This window comes from Ranitomeya imitator, chromosome 5 (assembly GCF_032444005.1).
Source record: "Ranitomeya imitator isolate aRanImi1 chromosome 5, aRanImi1.pri, whole genome shotgun sequence".
Lineage (NCBI taxonomy): Eukaryota > Metazoa > Chordata > Amphibia > Anura > Dendrobatidae > Ranitomeya > Ranitomeya imitator.
This window is the reverse complement of record NC_091286.1, coordinates 90,975,020-91,000,342: the sequence shown is the minus strand read 5'-3', so window position 1 is coordinate 91,000,342 and position 25,323 is coordinate 90,975,020. Positions and strand designations below refer to the sequence as shown.

Sequence of the window (25,323 nt, the reverse complement as noted above, 5' to 3'; positions counted from 1 at the left end):
AAACAAGCCCTCACACAGCCATATTGACGGAAGAATAAAAAAAGTTATGGCTCTGGGAAATAGGGGAGCAAAAAACGAAAATGCAAAAATGGAAAATCCCAAGGTCATGAAGAAGTTAAAGAGTAAAGGTACCTTTACACATAACGATTTCATTAACAATATCATTGATTTTTGTGACGTAGCAACGATATCGTTAACGAAATCGTTATGCGTGACAGCGACCAACGATCAGGCCCCTGCTGGGAGATCGTTGGTCGCTGGGAATGATCAAGACCTTTTTTTGATGGCTGATCACCCCCTGCCATCGCTGAATCGGCGTGTGTGACGCCGATCCAGCGATGTGTTCACTGGTAACCAGGGTAAATATTGGGTTACTAAGCGCAGGGCCGCGCTTAGTAACCCGATATTTACCCTGGTTACCCGGGGACTTCGGCATCGTTGAAGACAGTTTCAACGATGCCGAAGTCTTTCCCCTGATCGTTGGTCGCTGGAGAGAGTTGTCTGTGTGACAGCTCCCCAGCGACCACACGACTTATCAACGATCACGGCCAGGTCGTATCGCTGGTCGTGATCGTTGGTAAGTCGTTTAGTGTAACGGTACCTTAACTGTTTAAAATTTTATTTTGTAAATCAATAGTTCATACGGAAAAAAAAACAACTTTGTAATATATCTTATTATAGAAATCTGCTTCTTTCTCTTCCTGGATTGATCTTGCTTTCTCAAAATTCTCGGTTCACGAGTAAAATCTGTCCACAATGAAGACAGAATGTTTTACTACTGGGATAGGAGATGGCAGGTCCTACCGATAAGATTCCATGTAAATATGAAGAGGTAGAGTCAGGGAGGAGCTCTGTCTGTAGCTCCCCCTCCCCGTCATCTTTTCCCCTCTACATAGAATCTTATCAGAAAATTTTGAGAATGAAAGTGCAGTCCAGGACGAAAAAGAAGCAGATTTCTTTCGTAAGATATATTATGAAATTGCTTATTTTTATGTGCACTATTGATTTATAAAATAATAATGAAAACGACAGTTGCTCTTTAATTCTTCATAAATCCAGGCTAGGATGATCTTATGAAAAATTGTTCGTTTTTCATCCAGAAAAATTGATGGCCTTTCATCTATATGGTGTTACGTAAGTCAGTTTTTCATGTCGGTTTTTGACATCCACGAATAAAAAAAGCCAAATACAATTTCCTACGTAATAATTGCAACTGATCTATTAAGAATGGGCGCCATACAGAAGGTCTTCATATTGCATCTATTTTCTTATGCTCCCATTGAGTTTGGCACGTCTGATCTGAAAAAACAAAACAAAACACAAATGCTGTGGGTTTTTTTTTCATGCTTACCATGTGTGTGTTAATAAATACCCTTAACATTATTTGGGCAAAAATATGAATTAATTAAAGAATTGCTTTACTGCTAAATTTGATTTCATGAATTATTTTGCAATAATTTTACAATTCATCGGCCAAGGAAAATATTAAAGTCATGTTTATTTACTTACCTCAAACTGCGGCTCTGACATATGCTCATGCAATTTGTCATTGCAATTATGATCCTAAATGAAGGATCTATTGTGAATGCAAATCTAAATTAATCAACACTCGTGTAAAATTAGTCACAAAAAACGGCCAAGGTTAATTAAGTTTCCCGCATTATCTCAAGTAAGCTTTTAATTGTGGTATATGCCCTTTGAGAATTAATTGAAATCCGTAGGAAAAAAAAAAACTAAATGCAATTAGATTCCTTGATGAATATTAACTCAGAAGGTTTTTTTTTCTGCTATAGAGTAGAAAGATTTTGTGGAAGAAAAAGTATAATTACGATGAGGCCACATTTTTATTGGTTTGACATTTCTTTTTGGATTTGCACCACAATTTTGCCACTAAAGTCTATCCTAACAATACAGTCACCACAGACAAAAAGCAAAACAGTTTAGGCAACAATTTGTTATTTTTCATTGATGATGATATTTTTAAGGATAAAAAGACTAAAAACTGTTTGTTTTTTTTTAATAGATTGAAACTCATATGTGGGTAATAGTTAAAGAGAACGACCGAGGGATGATGAAAGCCAAGAAAAGAGTAGAGCAAAACATCAATTTTGATTCCAAATAGTCATCCCAATATTTCTACCATCTAGTGTCAGGGCTCATTCACACAACTGTATTTTCGGTTCGAGTCCTGTCCAGGTTATTCAATGGGGCAGTGCAGATTTTATTCACTGACCGAATCTGTGCGTGAAAAAAAAAAATCACAGCATGGACTAGTTTCTTCTGTAAATCGGATTAGACTCACCCGTTCAAGTCTATCGTTGTGTAAAAAAAAAAAATTGGACACCGTATTAAGCCACAGTATTTTTACGGATACCTTGCAATTCTGTAAGATAGGAAATTGTAAATGGTTCTGTAAATAATTAATAGCTGTCGCTTTAAATAATGAATTGCAAACAGATGACAAGTAAAAGAAAAAAACTGTCCAACTTTTCTGATCGATTTTCTAAACACTCGTGTGAACTTACCCCTTAGGTAAGGTACTTAAAGAGGGTCTTCCATAAATAAAGTATAATTTAATCAATAGATCTTGGAATAAAAACAAATGTCCGCAATTGGATGTGTTAAAAAAAATGTTCCTGTGCTGAGATAATCTTATCAATAGGCAATCCCTCCACGTGTTGTGGCTGTCGAACAGCCGCGAGACATGCAGCCTCCGAGACTCGAACATAGTGTTCGAGGACACCGAAGATACTCTATTAGCACATGATGCAGGAAAGATATATATCTTGGTACCGTGTTAGCCAGTAGATAGAAAAATATTTAGAATTGAGAGTCCTCAGTGGTTGATACCTTTTAATGGCTAACTGAAAAGATGGTAACAAATTGCAAGCTTTCGAGACTACACAGGTCTCTTCATCAGGCAAAGACTAAAACAAATTCTGAAGAATCACATATTTATGCACAACATAGCACAGATGGTTTTTCCCCCTTTTTTTTCCTATACTATGTTGTGCATAAATATGTGATTTTTCAGAATTTGTTTTAGTCTTTGCCTGATGAAGAGACCTGTGTAGTCTCGAGAGCTTGCAATTTGTTACCATCTTTTCAGTTAGCCATTAAAAGGTATCAACCACTGAGGACTCTCAATTCTAAATATTTTCTATTAGCACATGAGTATGGTCAGATAACACCTCATCACTGATAATAAGATCTTCTTCTGCACCAGAGAGGGTTTTGGAATCGCCATGGCGTTAGGGTCAGGTGTACTTCTGCACCTCCTGTATCTCAACCCCTTTGTGTGTAGATTCCACACAACTGGTGAGAAAAAAAAGACTGATTATAGGCATTTTAAATGCTTTTTGTGCCTTATTAGACTGTCAAAAAAGGGAGAAAACAGCACGGCTGAGATAAAACAGTGTGATGTAAACACAACGATCTACACCAAACGCGGTGGTATAGGGAAAGGAAGACTTTGTGATATATCTAGCAACATGAGTAATTGTGATAAATTCAGATTAGTCTAGTTTAACTGTCTAAATGTAAGAAAACATTAATAAATTTGCCCCATTCTGTAGATTCGCATTATGTGTTGCATGGTAATTTGTATATGAATTCTGCAATTCTCCTGAACAGACCCGTATACACCATATAGTAAAAACAGGTGCATGCTCGGGGCACTGCACTGACATGGGAGCCTGTCAATGCTGTTGATTTGTTTACTTTTTGTAATAGGGTAATTGGGCACAATAGGTGATCTATGGAAAAATCAACAGTAAAAGCAGACCTGGACATAAGATCATACCCTGTGCATCTTTATGACCAATGTGTGTCCCCAGATTGGATTCAGACAGAAAGAAATTTTCTCCATAATAAATCAGAATGTAATATTTTGCATTTGTTTTGACCTTGTTCTGCCATTCAGGAACTGATAAGGCATCAATTATGGAAGGATTTTTATCATGTGTGTTCAGGCACAGTACACACGAGTGCCCCGTACCACCACATGGTTATAAAGGGAAACAAAGGGAGAACACAAAAAAAGAATGTCTAGATGGAAAACACTATACAAAGGTGCTTACAAAAAAAAACATAATAGATCCATAAAGTATCGTTACAAAAATATAGAAATTATTTTTTTCCAAAGTTGGATGCGTATCCGTCTTTTACTGTTGTTTTTTTGTGTGTGTGTGTGTCAGAATTGCTGAAATCAGCAAGTGATCATTTACATAAAATCCCTCATTCTTTTACATCAGGCAGATCTAGTTAACTCTCCTCCTCCCCTCTGGCCTCCCTGGCAGTGAAAGGGTTACATCGAAAAGTGCACGTGTTGATGGGTCTTTAAGAGTTGGTCAGAAGACTAATTATAGCTGGTGCAAGGGAGCTGGAACACCCAAGTAGATGTGTCTCCCAGGATACTGATGGAGACCTATTTTACAAGCTGTAATTCTGCTTTACCCTATTTCGAGGCAGGACAGTTCACACTACCCTGGTTTATCTCCTATTCTTTAGGAATATTCCTAATCCTATATTTCAGCAGGGGAATCTTCTCTCCTTATCCCTCGTTCCTTACATAACTCACTGAGCTAAAAGGCACACAAACAGGTGTGTATAAGAAAGATCCCTAATTCCAGACTTACTGCACCAGTCCTCGTAACCATTTAGCTCAACACCATTTCACAGCAGGGATTTTACATAGTCTGTTCTATGGAAATTAATAAAAAAAAAAAATAGATATTAGGCCTCATTCAGACATTTTTTTGTACGTACTTGTTCTATTAATGTTTTTCAATGATAGAATACATACAAATTATAATCTACGGGGCTGTTCTCACATCCAATTTTTTGGGAGACTATGCGTCCACAAAGAAGTCAAGGAGTCATGTCTGTTTTTGATCTGTGTCATGGATAAAAATTACCCGTACAAGTCTAAGGGTGCGTGAAAACCAATGACAGACACGGATGCCATCAGAGTGCCGTACGTGCGCTGTCCATGGTTAACACTATAATGGATAGGAGAAGCTTTGTCATTTTTTATTTTGTTGATAAAAACTGACATTGACCAAATACTGATGAAAAATGACAAAGAAGGAAAGGTATCCAGCACCAGATCCATTGGTGAAAAATTAATTAAAAGCAAAAATCTTTAATGTATAATATGGTGAAAATTATGGTATAAAATCATTGATTTAGAAAAAAGGCAAATAACCCGGGAAACTCTTGGCCTTACGCATTTCAAACTGACTGGTTCTTAGTCATAGTTCAGAGACCAGAATAAAAATACAGACGTACCTTGGATAAATGCCGACCATTACTTGGCAAATTCTGACTATGAAAGAAATATTTGTTAGTGAGGTTAAAGGACTCCTTTAAACGATGATTGCAATGAGGAAGGCCATTTCTGTTAAAGTTTCAGTTTAAGAAAAAGGAAAAGCGGTAGAATAGTGGTCATAAACCTAGAAGTGTGAAATATACAGTATATAAAAATGTTATTAGTTTAGAGAGTTAAAACAGGAAAATGAACCGATCAGTGAAAAAAGGGGTGACCCCCCACCCCCACCCCCCACACCAGACAAAGGCACGTCGCAGAAACGTACGTCGAGGCTGGCACCATCTCAGCAGGATAGGACTGTTTGATGGGTTTGTGCGTTGGTACATAAGTCATTCTATTAGTTATATATGTATTTTGTGTCTACCACACTGTTCTCATACTTACCATTATGCTATCATATGCATTGTGTGATGTCCTCTCCTGCTGGGTTTGTTTCCCCTTTCTTCACTGTTGTGCTCATTTTCTTATTTTTACTGCTTCAACTAATAAAGTACTGATGTACAGTATATCTCAAACTTATGGGCTTATGACCATTATTCTCCCTCTTTAGTTTTGATATTTGTTTCTGGTTTAGCCTCATATTAAAATTGCATATACATTTTTTGGTCACCTGGCCCATCGCTTCATTATATTATATAAACAATTTATTGCATATTATGAGGTTATGTTTTTGAGTACTCTTCATGACATTAAGGATTTCGCCACCCGAAACACAATTTAAACTACACATACATAGTCATTTAGGGGACATGGTCCCAATAAAAATCATACCTGTAGTGTAGCATTAATTGTCTTTGTGCTACATGAAACAATCTTTTTTCTATACGCAAAAAAGGTGCATCCTTGACATGGCAGAGCGCTCATAGCCCTGTTCCACTGCCTCAATTAGCATGCCACACCGCCTTCCTGTAATTTGCTTCATCAGAGAGAGTGCTCACTGAACAGAAACCTCCGGCGCATACACAGTGAGACTACAGGAGTGAGCGCATGTGGACACAGTGAGACAACAGGAGTGAGCGCATGCGCACACAGTGAGACAACAGGATTGAGCGAATGCGCATACAGTGAGACTACAGGAGTGAGCATATGCACACACAGTGAGACTGCAGGAGTGAGCGCATGCACACACAGTGAGACTACAGGAGTGAGCATATGCGCACACAGTGAGACTGCAGGAGTGAGCGCATGCGGACACAGTGAGACTACAGGAGTGAGCGCATGCGGACACAGTGAGACAACAGGAGTGAGCGCATGCGCACACAGTGAGACAACAGGATTGAGCGAATGCGCATACAGTGAGACTACAGGAGTGAGCATATGCGCACACAGTGAGACTGCAGGAGTGAGCGCATGCGCACACAGTGAGACTACAGGAGTGAGCATATGCGCACACAGTGAGACTGCAGGAGTGAGCACATGCGGACACAGTGAGACTACAGGAGTGAGCATATGCGCACACAGTGAGGCTGCAGGAGTGAGCGCATGCACACACAGTGAGACTACAGGAGTGAGCATATGCGCACACAGTGAGACTGCAGGAGTGAGCGCATGCGGACACAGTGAGACTACAGGAGTGAGCGCATGCGGACACAGTGAGACAACAGGAGTGAGCGCATGCGCACACAGTGAGACAACAGAATTGAGCGAATGCGCATACAGTGAGACTACAGGAGTGAGCATATGCGCACACAGTGAGACTGCAGGAGTGAGCGCATGCGCACACAGTGAGACTACAGGAGTGAGCATATGCGCACACAGTGAAACTGCAGGAGTGAGCACATGCGGACACAGTGAGACTACAGGAGTGAGCATATGCGCACACAGTGAGGCTGCAGGAGTGAGCGCATACATATACAGCAGCCATCTCTTCACTCTGCACAGCTGCTTGCTATTCTGATTCACTGATCAAAAAATAGGACAGAAAGAGTCCAACCAGCTTTCACATTCACATTTTCCCCAATACTAGGCCTCAGACCGGGGTATTTGCTTGTATGCAAATCATATCAAAATCATCAGGAACCAAATACAAAACTCTACAGCACAGTTAAATGCAACTCATTGTTGACGTATGAAATTATTTTAGGCTGAGGAGACAACGATTGTACTTTTTTTCAATAGGATTACTGAGAGGACAAGCAGAATATTTTTCATTGTGTAGAAATTTATGGATTCCATTCATTTATGAAACACGTCAGAAACATGGAATAATAGAAGTTAGAATTATTTCCAAATAAATAGATTAGATGGAACTGATATTGCTGTATTGCTGTGTGACTGCTTAAAGGGAACCTGTCATGCAAAATAATGCTATGAACATGCAGATATGAGGTTAATCTGCGGGTTATTAGCGTTCCGACACCATGCGGCGCTTGCACTGAAAACTCCATTGCCAGGAGGGAATAAACTTTATTCCACCCAGCAAAGTTTGGATTCTAGTCATAGGGGTGACATTGGCACAGCTTCAGCATCTCTGGCACTGACTGACAGCCAGATTAATGCTGAGCCTGCTGTCAGTCAATCCCAGGGTCAAGGGTGTGCACCACCACTCCATTCAAGACACTGCTATAGAGTCCCATTCTTGGAGGTCCAGAGCCATGATCTCAGGATCATTGAAAGGACCTAATGGAAAGACCCTCAGTGATCAGCAAAGTATCCCCGATAATGGCTATAGGAGATGACTTGTTATTTTGGGGGGGAAAAAAACACCTTTTAGATCTGGTTTCCAATTATGGGTTGTATACAGCATTTTCTGCTCAGGCGATAGATAATGAACGACCAGACATGACTGATGTATGGAGACCCAGTCTAAAACATTTTTCTCTATGAAGTTTCTAAGTTTCTACAGTGTGAACCATTATGAATCACACTTCTATCCTTTCTAGTCATCAAAAGGAACACAATGCTTTTTCCCCAAATAGCCCATGATAAGTCAGCTCATCATCAGGACATCCATCGCCTCCTTGTAGAGGAAGAGCGGGGGAGAGGGCAGAGAAGACATATTAAAAAAAAGGAGTAGGAGAAAATGGAATAAATTATAGACAGTCAAGGGATAGAAAAGAAAAGAAAGAAAAAAGTTTGTCCACAAGTCTAAGAGTAAGGAAAAAAAGTTGAAAAAAATATCCAAACAGTCTTCTTACACAAATTTGCAAAAAAAAAGTTAGAAAAGTGTTTCTTGGTTTTACTTGCGGATTTATGCAAAACTAGTGACTGGAAAGAGATGTAATTAAATCAAGTTACAAAAGTGAGAAAGATCAACAAGCTGTAGAGACGGCCATAGTTGTCCTTGTTCCCATGACAACGGAATAGCTCCAGCCTGTGATGTAGTTGAGACTTAACCAAAGGCATTTCGGGCTCAGCTGACATTTGAAACCTTTTTTTTGTGAGAGATCCGTCTGATTTCTCTGAAATAGAGAAGTGGCTTCTCGCCTTTGACTGATAAGAGTAACCTTCCACATTGCAATCCAGGTTTGGATATAGAGAACATAAGGCCAAACCCTTTCTCAGATGTAAAGGAGCCGCAAATTATCTGTAAGCACAAACCCTCTGTGAATTAGATGAATCAAAATGAATTCAGCGTTTGAAGGTATTAGGTTTGGCTGACAAAAAAAATTTCACATTTTTTAGCATAATCAATTAAAGCCTGCTCTAAAGACCTAAAGGGGGCTTTGAAAATGATCTGGGGGATTACACGATTCCAATACTGTATGAAAACGGTTGGGGTGACGGATTCAAAAACACACAGTGTGAGATTTATGAAATCCTCCACATTAATCACTTTTTTTTCTAGACATGGACAAGGGAAGGAGCACAAGGCCTCGGCTCTGACCTTAGAGGGTACCATCGAGTTACTTAACATGTCATAGATGCCACCATTGTTTCTAGATTAGAGCAAGAGCATCGCAGAAATGAAAGATACGAGTGTGAATGCTTTGTAGGATTGATGGCCAACAATTAGTAATTTAAATGGGACCGTTGCGTCTGATATCAAACGGCCTCCAAATGTGTCAAGTACATTGGAAAGGACAGACCATAAAAAATAGAGAGAAATAAAAGCAGCACTTTTCATGCAGAAATGGGCGCAAAGCCCCAAGGTTATTACCGAAACCTCATGTATACACATCGGAAAAATGTGGGCAGCACTCCAGAGTCAGGTCGAGAGACTTTTTGGCTCAAAATGGCAGAGCCTTTCTCAAGCCAGGTTGATTTAAATTACACAGGCTGATTAAAATCCATTTGCTTATTACCTTACTTTGGAGTGATGTCGCCATTTTTTGGCTATATAAAGATAGATAGATAGATAGATAGATAGATAGATAGATAGATAGATAGATAGATAGATAGATATCGAAGCAGCACCAAGATATAAAATTAGGGTGCCAAGTCTCCCAGGTATAGACCAAAGCTTCAAAATGATTCAAAAAAAATTTGGAGGCAGCACACCAAAAGGAAGGTGAAGAAAAATTGATATATATATATATATATATATATATTTATATATACACACACACAACAGCAGTTCCTAAATTCCTAAATAAGAACTGGCAAGGCTTCCTATCAAAGATATGAAAATCCCAAAAAGGAGGCAGCACATCCAAAATAGTGAAGAAGAAAGGATCCTTTATTCACCAACACCAGCTTTGCTTCGGGTCTTTATTATTATTGTTATTATTAAACATTTTGTTTGTTATTTTAATTTTTATGAAGGGTTGTCTAAGCAAGCACAGTTTTTTGGCATGTCTATATTATCACAAAATGAAATCTTCATACACAAAAAACAAACAATATACATGTATTTAAATATTTAGAAATCAAGTGTATAATTTCACTGTAAGGACCATTCAATAAAAGCATGAAAAATGTGTTGCCCGTGCCTCTATTTTGGCAACAAGAACTAATGTTTTACGAAAAAGGTGCTGTTGAATTCTCATTGTGTCCCCATTACAGTGATCATTTAAACTTGTAAATAATATTTGGTGGAATCTTCTAAGGATATTCCATCTCTAACCCACCAAATGATATAGGTCACGGGTTGAAATGACTAATTTTGAGCCATAGCTCTACAGGCCAGCCTTGCCTTGTAAAGTACCATTGCATTAGGAAAATGCCTATTCTGAACCTGAGCTATCAAAAGGCCATTCCCATCTCAGGCAGCAGTGAGTGGCCTCTGCTGAGGTTACTCCTCTATCAAAGGATTGGAAATGAAGTACGTGGGTATACACTCATTTAAGGACAAGTAATTGACAAATCCAAAGACCTGCATTACTAGTGAAATGGGAAGATATTAATTATTTATAAACGATTAGCCTTTCTGTGTGTCCTGTACAAATTCTATCATGTACTGGAAATATAACTTGTCATACTAGTGAGGGGAAAAGGGGAAACAGACAGGTATTATATAAGAACTGGGGGAAGGGATAATGGAATTAATACAATAAAATTGGAAAAATAATACAAATTACATTGTGATGGTAGATAGATATTTTTATTATAATTTTTAGAAAAAAAAACATTGAAATGTTAACTAAAGTCATCTAATCATCATGTGAGTTAGCCTTGATACATACAATACACTTAATATTTTATTTAATTTGTATTTATTTATTCATTTTTATTATAATCAGTTTGCATTGTGCCTGTTTTCCATTTACCAGATACCGTTTTAGAGGAACTAATATTATATTGTGTATTGCAAGGGCAATAAAATCATTAAAACGAAATTATCACCTATCTAGTTCAGCATACAGCAAAGCTATCCAAGAGTATGAATGTTAGGTAACATCATTTGTGATTCTTTTATTGATCTATGAAGGTCATTTTATTAAAATATGATTTTTAAATGGCTATGAATAGTAATATTAGTAAAATCAATAATAATAATAATAACAGCTGTAGTTGTAGAAGTTGCAAATTAATATTAATATTATTAGTAGTTTTTACGAGCAATAATATTACTACCTGGATTTACTTGTACAAAAATATTTGTAAAGTTATGTTATTTATAAAATTTAAAATGTAGCATTATTATAATAATATTATTATTATTATTATTATACATCTGAATTGCAAAAAAAATATAGCTAAAATTGTATATATCAGTATATAAAATACCCCAAAAATAATAGCATTAAAAATAATAATAATAATAAATAATATTAAAATTATATAACTAGATTCCCTTTCAATTTTCTATTTTTTTTTATACGGGATTTGAAATGTAATAAATATACTTTTCATATACTAAAATAATAACACCACTTACAGAAAAATATGATGTAAGAAAAATTGTTTTTCTAATAAATAATACTGATAGCAACAGCAAATAATATTAATAAGAAATAATATAATAAACTTTGGAATAAATTTAGCAAATGCCAATAAAACTAAAATATATATCTAGAATAGTTCGGATGAAGTAGACAAAGACAGGTGCAAGCTGTCAAATTATAGTCTAGATATTTATCCAAAAAAATTGTATATACCCCCCCAAAAATGACCTTGGGCATGAAAGGTCTGTGAAGTCCTGGCACTGGGAGAGGTCCCTACCTGGAAGTTGCTGGTGACAGCTCCACCAGAGGAGACCTTCAGCTCCTGGACTTATGGCTTCTCCTCCTCCATTTATTGGAGAGCAGCGGCTGCTTTTGTTGACTTTAACACAAAGCAAAGATTTCTGCTGCCTTCTAGTTTACAGACAAAAAAATGAATATTTTACCAAGATATTGATCAGCTTTATACAATACACTTCAAGCTAATGATGAAAAAAAAAGTGCAACCTGCAGAAGTGTGTGAAGAATGACGATGGAGGAAAGTTCACCCTCCTGGAATTTGGAGCCACAGATTTGTGTTTACTGTCTCTGTTTATTCACAGATCACGGATGCTTAAACCAGTAAGCACTGGGAAAATAAATGTAGTAGTGTCACCCCCACCCTCCCCGAGTACAAAACCCCCAAGCCCAGACCCCTGGGTGGCAGACTGCAGCAGAGCACCGGGCGGCGGACATGGGGACAGGACGACATGTTATCTGGAAGGATCAGTCCAGTGAGAGACACTAAGTAGTTTAAAACGAGCAGCGAACAATGGGCGAGTGATAGGAACATAGCAGGTTACAGCATCACATTCAGGGGGCATTGTTCCCAAATCAGCCCCATTCCCGGCGTCATTGTCCCCCTCCACAGGAAGCTTTTATGTGCTAATGACAGCACAGGCTCCTTCTCATCGTGTGTGTCCGGCAGCCTGTGCCCTGCGAGCAGCCTGTGCCCTGCGAGCAGCCTGTGCCCTGCGAGCGGCCTGTGCCCTGCGAGCGGCCTGTGCCCTGCGAGCGGCCTGTGCCCTGCCAGCGGCCTGTGCCCTGCCAGCGGCCTGTGCCCTGCGAGCGGCCTGTGCCCTGCGAGCGGCCTGTGCCCTGCCAGCGGCCTGTGCCCTGCGAGCGGCCTGTGCCCTGCCAGCGGCCTGTGCCCTGCGAGCGGCCTGTGCCCTGCCAGCGGCCTGTGCCCTGCCAGCGGCCTGTGCCCTGCCAGCGGCCTGTGCCCTGCCAGCGGCCTGTGCCCTGCGAGCTGCTTGTGCCCTGCCAGCGGCCTGTACCCTGCCAGCAGCCTGTACCCTGCCAGCAGCCTGTGCCCTGCGAGCAGCCTGTGCCCTGCCAGCAGCCTGTACCCTGCCAGCGGCCTGTGCCCTACCAGCGGCCTGTGCCCTACCAGCGGCCTGTGCCCTGCCAGCGGCCTGTGCCCTGCGAGCTGCTTGTGCCCTGCCAGCGGCCTGTGCCCTACCAGCGGCCTGTACCCTGCCAGCAGCCTGTGCCCTGCGAGCAGCCTGTGCCCTGCCAGCAGCCTGTACCCTGCCAGCGGCCTGTGCCCTGCCAGCGGCCTGTACCCTGCCAGCAGCCTGTGCCCTGCGAGCAGCCTGTGCCCTGCGAGCAGCCTGTACCCTGCCAGCGGCCTGTGCCCTACCAGCGGCCTGTACCCTGCCAGCAGCCTGTGCCCTGCGAGCTGCGTGTGCCCTACCAGCAGCCTGTGCCCTACCAGCGGCCTGTACCCTGCCAGCAGCCTGTGCCCTGCCAGCAGCCTATGCCCTGCGAGCAGCGTGTGCCCTACCAGCGGCCTGTACCCTGCCAGCGGCCTGTGCCCTGCGAGCGGCCTGTGCCCTCCCAGCGGCCTGTACCCTGCCAGCAGCCTGTGCCCTGCCAGCAGCCTGTGCCCTGCGAGCAGCGTGTGCCCTGCCTGTGCCCTGCCAGCGGCCTGTGCCCTGCCAGCGGCCTGTGCCCTGCGAGCGGCCTGTGCCCTGCCAGCAGCCTGTGCCCTGCGAGCTGCCTGTGCCCTGCGAGCTGCCTGTGCCCTGCGAGCAGCCTGTGCCCTGCCAGCAGCCTGTGCCCTGCCAGCAGCCTGTGCCCTGCGAGCTGCCTGTGCCCTGCGAGCTGCCTGTGCCCTGCCAGCAGCCTGTGCCCTGCGAGCTGCCTGTGCCCTGCGAGCTGCCTGTGCCCTGCCAGCAGCCTGTGCCCGGCGAGCAGCCTGTGCCCGGAGAGCTGCCTGTGCCCGGCCAGCAGCCTGTGCCCTGCGAGCTGCCTGTGCCCGGCGAGCTGCCTGTGCCCTGCCAGCAGCCTGTGCCCGGCGAGCAGCCTGTGCCCGGAGAGCTGCCTGTGCCCTGCCAGCAGCCTGTGCCCTGCGGAAGGAGGCTCCTGGTCCTCGCCAGCCTCTGCCACTGCCTGGGAACAGTCGACTACAGCTGGAAATCAGATTTTATTAAGACTCATTTGTGGTTGTAGTCACAGATCAAAACTCTGCACAAACTGTAACATTCCTCCAAAGTCACAGGGGGCAGATCATGGCCTCCCCCCATTCATCATGTACCGTACTGTTATACCCTGTGTAATATACTCATTTACATAGGAATGACTATTACACCCTGCAAAATGGCAAGTAGACAGCAATGTAGACGGTAGATGCATAGGGATATAGATAGATAGATAGATAGATAGATAGATAGATAGATAGATAGATAGATAGATAAATAGATAGATAGTAGAGAGATACATAGAAAGATAATAGAGATATATGATAGATAGATAGATAATTGATGATATGATGATAGATAATGGAGAGAGATACAATAGATAATAGATACATAGAAATATAATAGAGAGATAGGATAGATAGAAAGATAATATATAGACTAATTTAATCTAAAAGAAATATGAGTAGAATAAGAAAGATGGAAGGACAGAGACGAATGTATTATCTAATAATATATCTAATACTCAATATATTCTAAAGTGTCTATATTAGTATTTATTAGATAAACTTCAAAAAGAGAAAGAAAGTAGGAAAGAAAGAAAGAAAGAAAGAGAGAAAGAAAGAAAGAGAAAGAAAGAAATTCTGCAATTCAAAATAAACTAAAAACTAGAAATAAAATATATGGTTAATTGAAAGTCAGGAACAAGAGGAATAAGATGGCTATAACTGTAAATTAACATGGCTAAAAAGGTAGTTGATGGAAAATAAATGTATACCGACAGGTTTCAGACAATTTACTTTCTTTTTACAATCAGGAAACTCTATGGCCTCCTCTGCATATCACACGATCCCAAGAAATGCAGAGGTGATAGCAGGTGAAATTATTTATCTTAAAAAGTTTATATTTTTTTTTACATTAAACATTCTCCTTATCTCCTTTGTTGATCAATCAGGGTTGGCTAATCCTACAGTGGTCGGTATACAATCTACATTCTAGACCAGTGTCAGTAAATTAAACCACGAGTGTTGAGACCAAGAGGGATTGTCATAGCACAGGAAATATTTTCTGAACGTTTTTTTTATAAACCTATGTATATATACCTATGTGTGTTCATATATATATATATTCCCACATACTTACATATGCACACATATATGCACACACACATATATATATATATATATATATATATATATATATATATATATATATATAAATATATAATGTATAAGGAAAGACAGATAGATAGATAAATAGATAGATAGATAGATAGATAGATAGGTAGATAGATAGATAGATAGGTAGGTAGGTAGGTAGGTAGATAGATAGGTAGGTAGGTAGGTAGGTAGGTAGGTAGGTAGATAGATAGATAGATAGGTAGGTAGGTAGGTAGGTAGGTAGGTAGGTAGGTAGATAGATAGGTAGGTAGGTAGGTAGGTAGGTAGGTAGATAGATAGATAGATAGATAGATAGATAGATAGATAGATAGATAGATAGATAGGTTCTGTTCACGTTGGAGTCATAGAATCTTCATATATTCTGCACAGCTATCGGTACCATTGACAGATCCCAAATGCCGAGTTTACTATTTCCTGAATTATAATCATAGTCATTATGAAAGATGAGTAGAACATCTGCTTAATGTTATAGGAATTGTCAGAAATATTTGTCTACTGATGAATATAATTGTGCTTTACGCCTCATTTATAATTTGAACTAAAAAATAAAAATCCAGAAAGAAATGGCAATACGATTTTAATAGAGATTGTTAAAATCTGACTGGGACAGGCCAGAATACATAGTCATAAATAAAGTGTACAGAAACCATAAATTAAGCCTTTTCAAGCATTTTACTTAGAAAAAAAAAACATTAAACTTTGTGAATTACAACGACATTTCCTTTTTTTTTACATGGAAACTTTTTACAGACTTTTGGTCCTCTTGTAGAAACTACAGAGCATATAAGGATCCACCACATTCACACAAAAAAATCCCCCCTGCAACAAAGTGGGAACACAAATTGTATTCAAAGGTAATTCAACAAACCTGACAGCTAAAAAGGGGGTCAAAACAAACTGTACAGCCGGAGGAAAGGGGCAGGGAGCACATACTATTGTTGTACATGGATTTATACAGTCATTGTCAGCAAGTTCATTATGCTGTGGTCTAGAGTTAGGAAGAGTTCATTATGGGTCTGGAATACACACCTTGATAGTATGAGGTGTCGCTGGAAAGGGGTGAAGACTCTAAGCCAGTTTTGTTCGTTACTGAGCTCATTGCTAAACTACCTGCCATTGGGGAACCATATCCTGAATAATGCATCACCTGTTCATATGCTTTCAAGTCCATTTTATGGTGGTGGTGGCTGTGGTGATGGTGGTGGTGGTGGTGTTGTTGTTCAGAAGACATTAGGTTGTTGATGGAGAAAGGGTGGTTGAAAGAATAGTGGTGTTCTGGTTTGAGGTGGGACTGGGCATCATGGGACAACACAGAGTGGTGCTGGGAGAGGAGGTGTTGGGCTTGGGATACAGGAGATGTTGTATGATCTGGGCTCAGACCTTGGTTTGACTTCATGTCTACAAGGGTCCTCTTCTGTTCCTGGCATGGGGATGAACTGGAATGAGGAGACTCGTTGCCTCCAGAACTTTCGGAGCTGCTGTTGGTAGCAGCAGACCCCACACTAGACGCCCCCTCAGAGAGTTTCTTCCCACCACTGTCTCTGGGGTTGTGCTTCTTCTCGCACTTGAAGCGTTTCTGACGTCTCAGGTAGCAGCCATTCTCAAACATGTTACCAGAATCCGGGTGGAGTGTCCAAAAAGAGCCCTTGCCAGGTTTATCTGGAGACCTTGGGACTTTGAGGAAACAGTCATTAAATGACAAAGAATGGCGGATTGAGTTTTGCCAACGCTGCTGGTTCTGCCTATAGAAGGGGAATAGGTCCATGATCCACTGGTAGATTTCACTCAAGGTTAGCATCTTGTTGGGAGACTGCTGGATGGCCATAGTGATGAGGGATATGTAGGAGTAGGGAGGCTTGGCATGGGTGTAGCTCCTCCGGTAAGTTTTAGGATCCCTGGATCTGTTAATATTAGACTGTCCATATATAGGGCTCATGGAATTGATGTTGGTGTAGGGTGCCAGCGCGTTCATGGACGATGCCTGGGCGCTCATGGGGCTCATGCTGGGGCTCAGGTGAGTAGCCATGCTCGCCACTCCGGAACCCATGCCAGCCATAGCACCCGTGCCAGGAGACATGCCAGTGAGAGAAGGGCTCATCCCAGTGTTCACATAGGACATGTTCATGGAACTTGCTGTCATGTTAGCCGTGGTGCTCATGGCTGACATACTCATATAGGTGTTCATGGTGTTCATGCTTAATCCGGCATTCATGTTACTTACTGAGGAGTAAGCCTGGAAAATCAATAGTGCACAGTTACTAATTGCAATTTAAGGAGATTATATATATATATATATATATATATATATATATATATATATAAATATATATATATATATATATATATATATATATATTACACAGACATATATACACACACTATACTAATACATCTAATATATACTATGTATATCTCATAGTATACATACCGTATATGTAGATCTGTATAAATAATTAAAAAAATTGGCAGCACTACCACATACACGAGTATGTGTATAATTTAAATATGTATTCATATACACACGTACAGATATCATATTATCTCTCTATACATATATATATATATTTATTTATACATATATGTGCATGTTGTGTAATATAGATGTATAATATGCATGCATACACATATATAAACACGTACATATACCATGTATACATATCTATCTATATATGTAAATATATAAATTTGAGTTTGTTTGTATAATATATATATACACACACAGACACATATATACTAACACATATATATATACATACACACATATAATATATATATATATATATATATACACGGAACATGTAAGTGTATATATATATATATATACACACACACACACACACATATGTATATCTATATATGCTATTTGCTGTGTGTTCTATTTTGCAGTGAAGTTAAATATAAAATAGTAATTTATTAATATATATATTTCAAAATAGATATAAATACTGATTCTTCTCTTCATCAGACATGAACAAAGCTACAGAGGTAATCTTTGACTCCACCAATTTGATAAAATACCCCTCCTACTTTATAACTTAATATTTAACTAGTAAACAAACGTTAATTTAGCTGGGACACTGCTCCAATAATGGGGCTTGGTGCGCCCTTCTGTGCTGGCAGGGCACTGGGCAGAGGAGAGGGCTAGTCAGGTGCAGCTCGTGCCACCCAACCTTCAAACCCAATGTGAATCCTAGAAGTGACCCCGAATACTGGGCAGCCAATAGCACCGTATTGTGAGGGGTGACCTACTTCTTCATAATCAGATGAAAATGTCGCAGGATGACTCTCCAGAAAGTTTGATTAGTTGTTATATTTACTATAAGAACTTTTTTTTTTTTTTCACTTTCTCTCTCCCCCCAAGTGTTCCCCCCACCCCACCCCATGCCAAACATAACGTTGTTGGGATAGTGTGTGGCTCAGTCATCGAAGAGGATTTGGAGGCGCCGCAAGTCAATATTTGATCACAAAGTTAATATTATCCCAAGGCTAACAGTGAGCTATAAAGAGAGAGGATGGCAGAGAGTGGAGAGATGGCTGGTTACCTCCGGTTCGGTGTAGTAGCTGCTCCAGTCGGAATGTTCGTGTCCTTCCATTTTCACAGCTCCTAGCATACTGGAAGCTGAGTGCATGGCAGTTTAAAATTTAACAGCAGCAACCAACAACAGTGATAGCAACAAAAAGAGAGAGAGAGGTAGAGAGAGAGGAGCCCTCCCTCCCCAGCACTCCCTCTCTGACCTAGGAGGGGGGAAGGAGAGAGCTGCAGCCTGGGCTGTGCTACAGCAGAGCTGACTGCTGGAGGAAGCGGCGGGGAGAAGGATGATGATGATGATGATGGGTGATATAGCATGCAGCTCTGGAGGAGCCTCCAATCCCAAACTCCTCAACAGCCCATTTGAATAATCAGCTCACACCTAGGAGTGAGGTCCTTCCTCGGCCCCCCTAGTCTGCACCTGCCTTACACCCCAAAGAAAGCCATTGGAAGAGATTCATGAAGATTTCATGTGACTGACCTGTCCGGAGGGCACCGACATGTCTGCCATGGAGGCACAAGAGGCACTTTTATCTCCCAGTCATTACTTTCCAACCAATACTTATTAGATACCACTTCTACAAAGGAAGTCAGTGCAGCCATCACCATGCCAAGCACAGCAAAAGGTCACAGAAATGGTGGCAACCATACACCATGCTACAGTCAGAAATATTATATGTGCAGAATACTCCCACATATTACATCAGAGTATATGTATACTATATAGATCATATACACAGTCAGCTGAGAGCCAATGTAATCATGTATCCCTCCTCATGCCTACAGGCACATTCAGATCTATTTATTATCTATCTGTATATCATCGATCTATCCATCTATTATCTCTATTTATTATCTATCTGTATATCATCGATCTATCCATCTATCTATTATCTCTATTTATTATCTATCTATATATCATCTATCATCTCTCTATCTCTATTATTTATCTATCAGCTATCTACCTATTATTTATCTATCTATCTTATCTATCTATTATATTACTTATGAGGAAATCAATGCAATACATTTAATAAATAATGCAGTAGGAAATCAGAGTAATCAAAGTATTATTCTATTTACACGTAAAAAAAAACTCAAGACATAATGGCATATAAAAAGGCACATAGTTTAGGCACATATAAAATGCAAAACACACAGCTATCTGTTTATCTATACATTATCTAATAATTCCCTTCTAATAAACAGGATAAAGCTTTACACATATAAGTAATAAATACTATGTATTACATGCTACACAATACACACATATATATAGCACTTACCATATGCTACAAAAGTAAATGGTAACATACAGTACAAAAGGCACAAATGTAGTATATGTTACACATGTATAAAAGGCTACACATATATGCATTATACTTAGAGATACATTATAAACATACGATTGACAATATGTTAAAAATGCAGCATCACGGTGAGGGAATTACATGAATAAAAATAAATCAGAATAAAAATAAATCAGGTAATCAAGGAGAAATAGACAGACAGATGATAGAAAAATAGATAGATACATAGATAGATTAACAGAGAAATAGATAGATGATAGACAGAATATACTTACTATACATGTATATATATAAGCATTTTACATGGATAAGAAGAAACCAGATAATCTAGGAGACATAGACATAGATAAATAAGTAGACTTATTTAATACCTATAGATATAATTAGACAAAATATAGTATATATATATATATATATATATATATATATATATATATATATATACTCAGATTATTTAGAAAGGAACTAATACACAGCACATCCAGCATTGAGTGTCCCGAGACATCATATAATTTCATAATGCTATGTATTTATATTACAAGTATTAGATGAATAGCAATGACAGTCATCGATGAGGGCTGGTGCAGTGGGCGCGAATATTGGGATAATAGATGAATTCCGCGCATGATCTGGACGATAGTCACGAATTTATATAATAATTGCAGAATCTGATCTCAGTTCATCAGATGTTTTTCTTCCTCATTTTTTTTCTGCAACAAAGACAAATCCCGGTTTTTCTAAGGAAAAAAAAAGGAAAGCTGCCTGCACTGCGGCCCGTCCAGTAGATATAGACCTAGACTATAGCGCCGGCGCTCTCCATCCTGAAGTCCAGCAGAACATCCCGAGAAACGTGCGATCAGAGACGATCGTGCTGAGCAGGGAGCAGCTGTAGTCAGGGAGCCGGCAGCATCTCCATCCCCAGTGCTGCCCCTGGCTCCAGCACTGCTGCCTGCCTGCTCCCGGCTCCCAGCACTGCTGCCTGCCTGCCCCTGGCTCACAGCACTGCTGCCTGCCTGCTCCCTGCCTGCTCCCGGCTCCAGCACTGCTGCCTGCCTGCTCCCGGCTCCAGCACTGCTGCCTGCCTGCTCCCGGCTCCAGCACTGCTGCCTGCCTGCTCCCGGCTCCCAGCACTGCTGCCTGCCTGCTCCCGGCTCCAGCACTGCTGCCTGCCTGATCCTGGCTCCAGCACTGCTGCCTGCCTGCCCCTGGCTCACAGCACTGCTGCCTGCCTGCTCCTGGCTCACAGCACTGCTGCCTGCCTGCTCCCGGCTCCAGCACTGCTGCCTGCCTGCTCCCGGCTCCAGCACTGCTGCCTGCCTGCTCCCGGCTCCCAGCACTGCTGCCTGCCTGCTCCCGGCTCCAGCACTGCTGCCTGCCTGATCCTGGCTCCAGCACTGCTGCCTGCCTGCCCCTGGCTCACAGCACTGCTGCCTGCCTGCTCCTGGCTCACAGCACTGCTGCCTGCCTGCTCCCGGCTCCAGCACTGCTGCCTGCCTGCTCCCGGCTCCCAGCACTGCTGCCTGCATGCTCCCGGCTCCAGCACTGCTGCCTGCCTGCTCCCGGCTCCCAGCACTGCTGCCTGCCTGCTCCCGGCTCCCAGCACTGCTGCCTGCCTGCTCCCGGCTCCCAGCACTGCTGCCTGCCTGCTCCTGGCTCCAGCACTGCTACCTGCCTGCCTGCTCACAGCACTGCTGCCTGCCTGCCTGCTCACAGCACTGCTGCCTGCCTGCTCCCGGCTCTCAGCACTGCTGCCTGCCTGCCTGCTCACAGCACTGCTGCCTGCCTGCTCCCGGCTCTCAGCACTGCTGCCTGCCTGCTCCCGGATCCCAGCACTGCTGCCTGCCTGCTCCTGGCTCCAGCACTGCTGCCTGCCTGCCTGCTCACAGCACTGCTGCCTGCCTGCTCCCGGCTCCAGCACTGCTGCCTGCCGCCCGCAACATATATTTATTCTCCAGGAGACGTTTGCTGTGTGAGATATTAAACAAAGTAAAGTTTATTTAACGTGTTTGATCATCACAGATTTAGCAGATCTTCTCAGCGATGGTCAATAAATTGGGCCTTAGGAAAACAAGGGAATTCTCAGCTAGAATGGAGCTGCGAGTTTGGTTTGTACAATCCTGTACACAGAGCTAGTCATATAGATAGAAGGGATTATAGCTAAATATTTGTGCCTCTCTATTTATAGACGTCCACATACATGTAAAATACACACAGACCCTGAGTGTCACCCTGGAACATGTCATAAAGGAGCAATTACCTCTGATCTTACTGATACTTTCCTGGGGAAGTTAATGGAAACTATGCAGGTAATGATAATGTCTATCCTTACAAAGTACATGTATGAAATATAGGCCTCTCGTATATATTTAAGGTGGTTCCTGCTGTAATCATACTTTGGAATAAATTATTACATTATCCTGAATATATATATATATATATATATATATATATATATATATACACACACACACATGTATATACATACATATAAATAGTATACATAATATATATATATTTATATATATATATATATATATATATATATATATATATATATATATATATATATTCAAGATTCAAATATATATATATATATATACACACACAAATACTAATTAATAAATTACACACTTTCACTTTTCCGCAGTCTTCATCCACCACTATACAGATCTATCAGGGTAGATGAAATATGTATGGAAATTACACAGTGGCTTCATTTGACAATTACACAGGTAAATTGGAATTATTAGGAGGAGAGCTCCCCCTCTTGTTTTTTTTAATGTACTTCTACGTAATATGCCTGAAAAGCAATGTTGTTATAGGTCTGTACTGCAGCAAAGGTCCCTATAAAAAGTGTATTATCATAGTGTAACAGTGAGACTTTAGTGATTGCCAGTTCTGGTAATATATAGAATATATGTTAATTCACCTATACAGTTTACAGAGTTTCTAAAATCCTATTGATATAATTCCAATAAGACCATTAATGTCGTGTTCACACTTTCTGGATCCATTCTTAAATTCTCACGGAAACCATAGACGGTATGCAGATATTTTATACTCCACATGCAGCTGAATAATGAACGTTCCACAGGTTTAAAAATCCGGAGCCTGTTAATAATTGCCATGGATTCCACATGGAAAAGCTACAGATTTAGCCTGATAAAATTGCATTGGGCTCACCCATGTGTGGATTCCATGACACATCCACAGTAGAAAGTTGAGCTTCAAGTCTCAGTTTTCTGCCACAAATTCTTATAATAATGTGCCCTGGATTTATAAAAGGCAAATCAAACCTGTGTGAAAATATTGTAAGACACCGCTGATTTCATTCCATGGCCATAAAGAGGATCTATATAGTTATCTCACCCTATTTGAAGGCTATAGACACCTTTGAGGGTATTTAGTTTAACTTAAATGAATATATTTTGGGCTATAAATAACATTTGCTGTCAAGTTTAATAAAAAATAAATAAAAAAAAGCTATTTATCTATTGAAAGGGCAATTCTCAAGTTTGAAAGCTCTCCCCTGTCTGTGGGATAGGGGATAACTTTCCGATCATTGGAGGACGACTGGCCCTGGGAATCCAACTGACCCCAAGAACCGAAGCTCTGAAGAAGCCCGGCTGAACTGAGCAGAGGTCTATCATACACACTGCTTCTCCATTCATTCTTAATGGGAGCACCAGAGATTGCCAAGCGCGGCTACAGCGAATTAGTCACTACTATTTATATGAATGGAGCAACAGTGCCAAGGGCTGTTCAGAGCCCTGGTTATTGGGATCATTGGTGGTCCCAGCAGTCTTACCCCCTCCAATTAAAAAGTTATTGCTTCCTAAGAATTTATTAATGAACCTTAATCTGTCTTTTTACTGAGCTTCTCTCGGCTGATTTGTGATTACTGACCACATCAATGGTGGACCAAACTTTGATGTGACCTAAAATCAGCTAAGAGAAGCTCAGCAATAGAGAAATGAAAAAAAAAATAAAATGGCAAATTCTCTGTAAGGCCAGTCTCACACGTCCAGATAATTCCGGTACCGGTAAAATCGGTACCGGATTTATCCGTGTCTCTCTATGGGAGGTGGAGCCGCATATTCAACACTGTAATGGGCGGCCCCACGTGACCGCTCATACAGGAGAAGGTGCGGCAAGGACAGGACGCTGCAGGGAGCCAGGTGAGTATTTTATTAACAGCGGGGGGGGGGGGGGGGGGGAGGGGGATGGGGGGCGCACAGGGGGTGGGAGGGGATTGGGGACAGGGATCTTTATTTTAAACATGAGGACAAAAAAAAAAGGATTTTTCATTCTTCTTTCCAGCGAACGCTGCTGGAGAGAAGATATGAATGGCCGCTTCAGCACCACGTGGGGGGACAGCACTTACAGTAGCGCTGTCTCCTGCACGGCACACGGACTGCACACGGAGAGCGTCCGTGTGCGGTACGTGTTTTACACGGACCCATTGACTTTAATGGGTCCGTGTAATCCGTGCGCTCCCACGAACACTGACATGTCTCCGTGTTTTGCACACGGACACACAGTCCGTGAAAACAGGCTGACATGTACAGTGACACATTGATTTCAATGTGTCTACGTGAGTCAGTGTCTCCGGTACGTGAGGAAACTGTCACCTCACGTACCGGAGCCACCGACATGTTAAAATCAATGTGTCTCTGCACATGTCAGCTTGTTTTCACGGACCGTGTGCCCGTTTGAAAAACACGGAGACATGTCAGTGTTCGTGGGAGCGCACGTATTACATGGACCCATTAAAGTCAATGGGTCCATATAAAACACGTACCGCACACGGATGCTGTCCGTGTGCAGTCCATGTGCCGTGCAGGAGACAGCGCTACAGTTAATGGGCCATTGATAAGCCCCCAGCCTAAAAACAGCAGCCCACAGATGCCCAGAAGAGACTTCAATTCTGGTGCTTTGCCCAGCTCTTCCCACTTGCCTTGTAGTGGTGGCAATTGGGGTTAATATTTGTGGGATTGATGTCACCTTTGTATTGTCAGGTGACATCAAGCCCATGGCTTAGTAATGGAGAGGTGTCTATAAGACACCTCTCCATTACTAATCCTATACTTATATGTTAAATAAAAACACAGCCAGAATAAAATCCTTTAATTGAAAAAAATGACTAACACTCCTTTGATATTCTCAATTAAACCATACTTACGATCTCACCTAATTCCACCAAAGCCCTCGATCTCCTGTAATAAAAATAAATAAATAAAAAAACAACAAAA

At 41.3% G+C, this 25,323-nt stretch overlaps 1 protein-coding gene and 1 long non-coding RNA gene across 2 annotated transcripts; both read right to left on the bottom strand.

Annotated features, from left to right (window-relative positions):
- Positions 1-1,118: 1,118 nt before the first annotated feature.
- On the bottom strand, positions 1,119-11,909 carry LOC138680548 (uncharacterized). The gene is made up of 3 exons (XR_011321651.1): positions 11,873-11,909; positions 5,290-5,326; positions 1,119-1,299 (listed from the first exon to the last, which is right to left on the bottom strand). It is a non-coding gene; the product is annotated as an uncharacterized lncRNA (long non-coding RNA).
- Positions 11,910-15,792: 3,883 nt separating this feature from the next.
- FOXA2 (forkhead box A2) lies at positions 15,793-19,026 on the bottom strand. Its single transcript, XM_069768925.1, has 2 exons — positions 18,775-19,026; positions 15,793-17,465 (listed from the first exon to the last, which is right to left on the bottom strand). The coding sequence occupies exons 1-2, from the start codon at positions 18,859-18,861 to the stop codon at positions 16,227-16,229; spliced, it is 1,326 nt and encodes a 441-aa protein (XP_069625026.1). The 5' UTR covers positions 18,862-19,026; the 3' UTR covers positions 15,793-16,226.
- Positions 19,027-25,323: the final 6,297 nt, after the last annotated feature.

What these genes read in the sequence shown, in the direction of transcription:
- FOXA2 (XM_069768925.1), bottom strand. Translation starts at nt 18,861, where the DNA reads ATGCACTCAGCTTCCAGTATGCTAGGAGCTGTGAAAATGGAAGGACAC. An exon ending in GCTACTACACCGAACCGGAG is followed by an intron (nt 17,466 to 18,774) that starts GTAACCAGCCAT and finishes TTGATTTTCCAG; the next exon opens with GCTTACTCCTCAGTAAGTAA.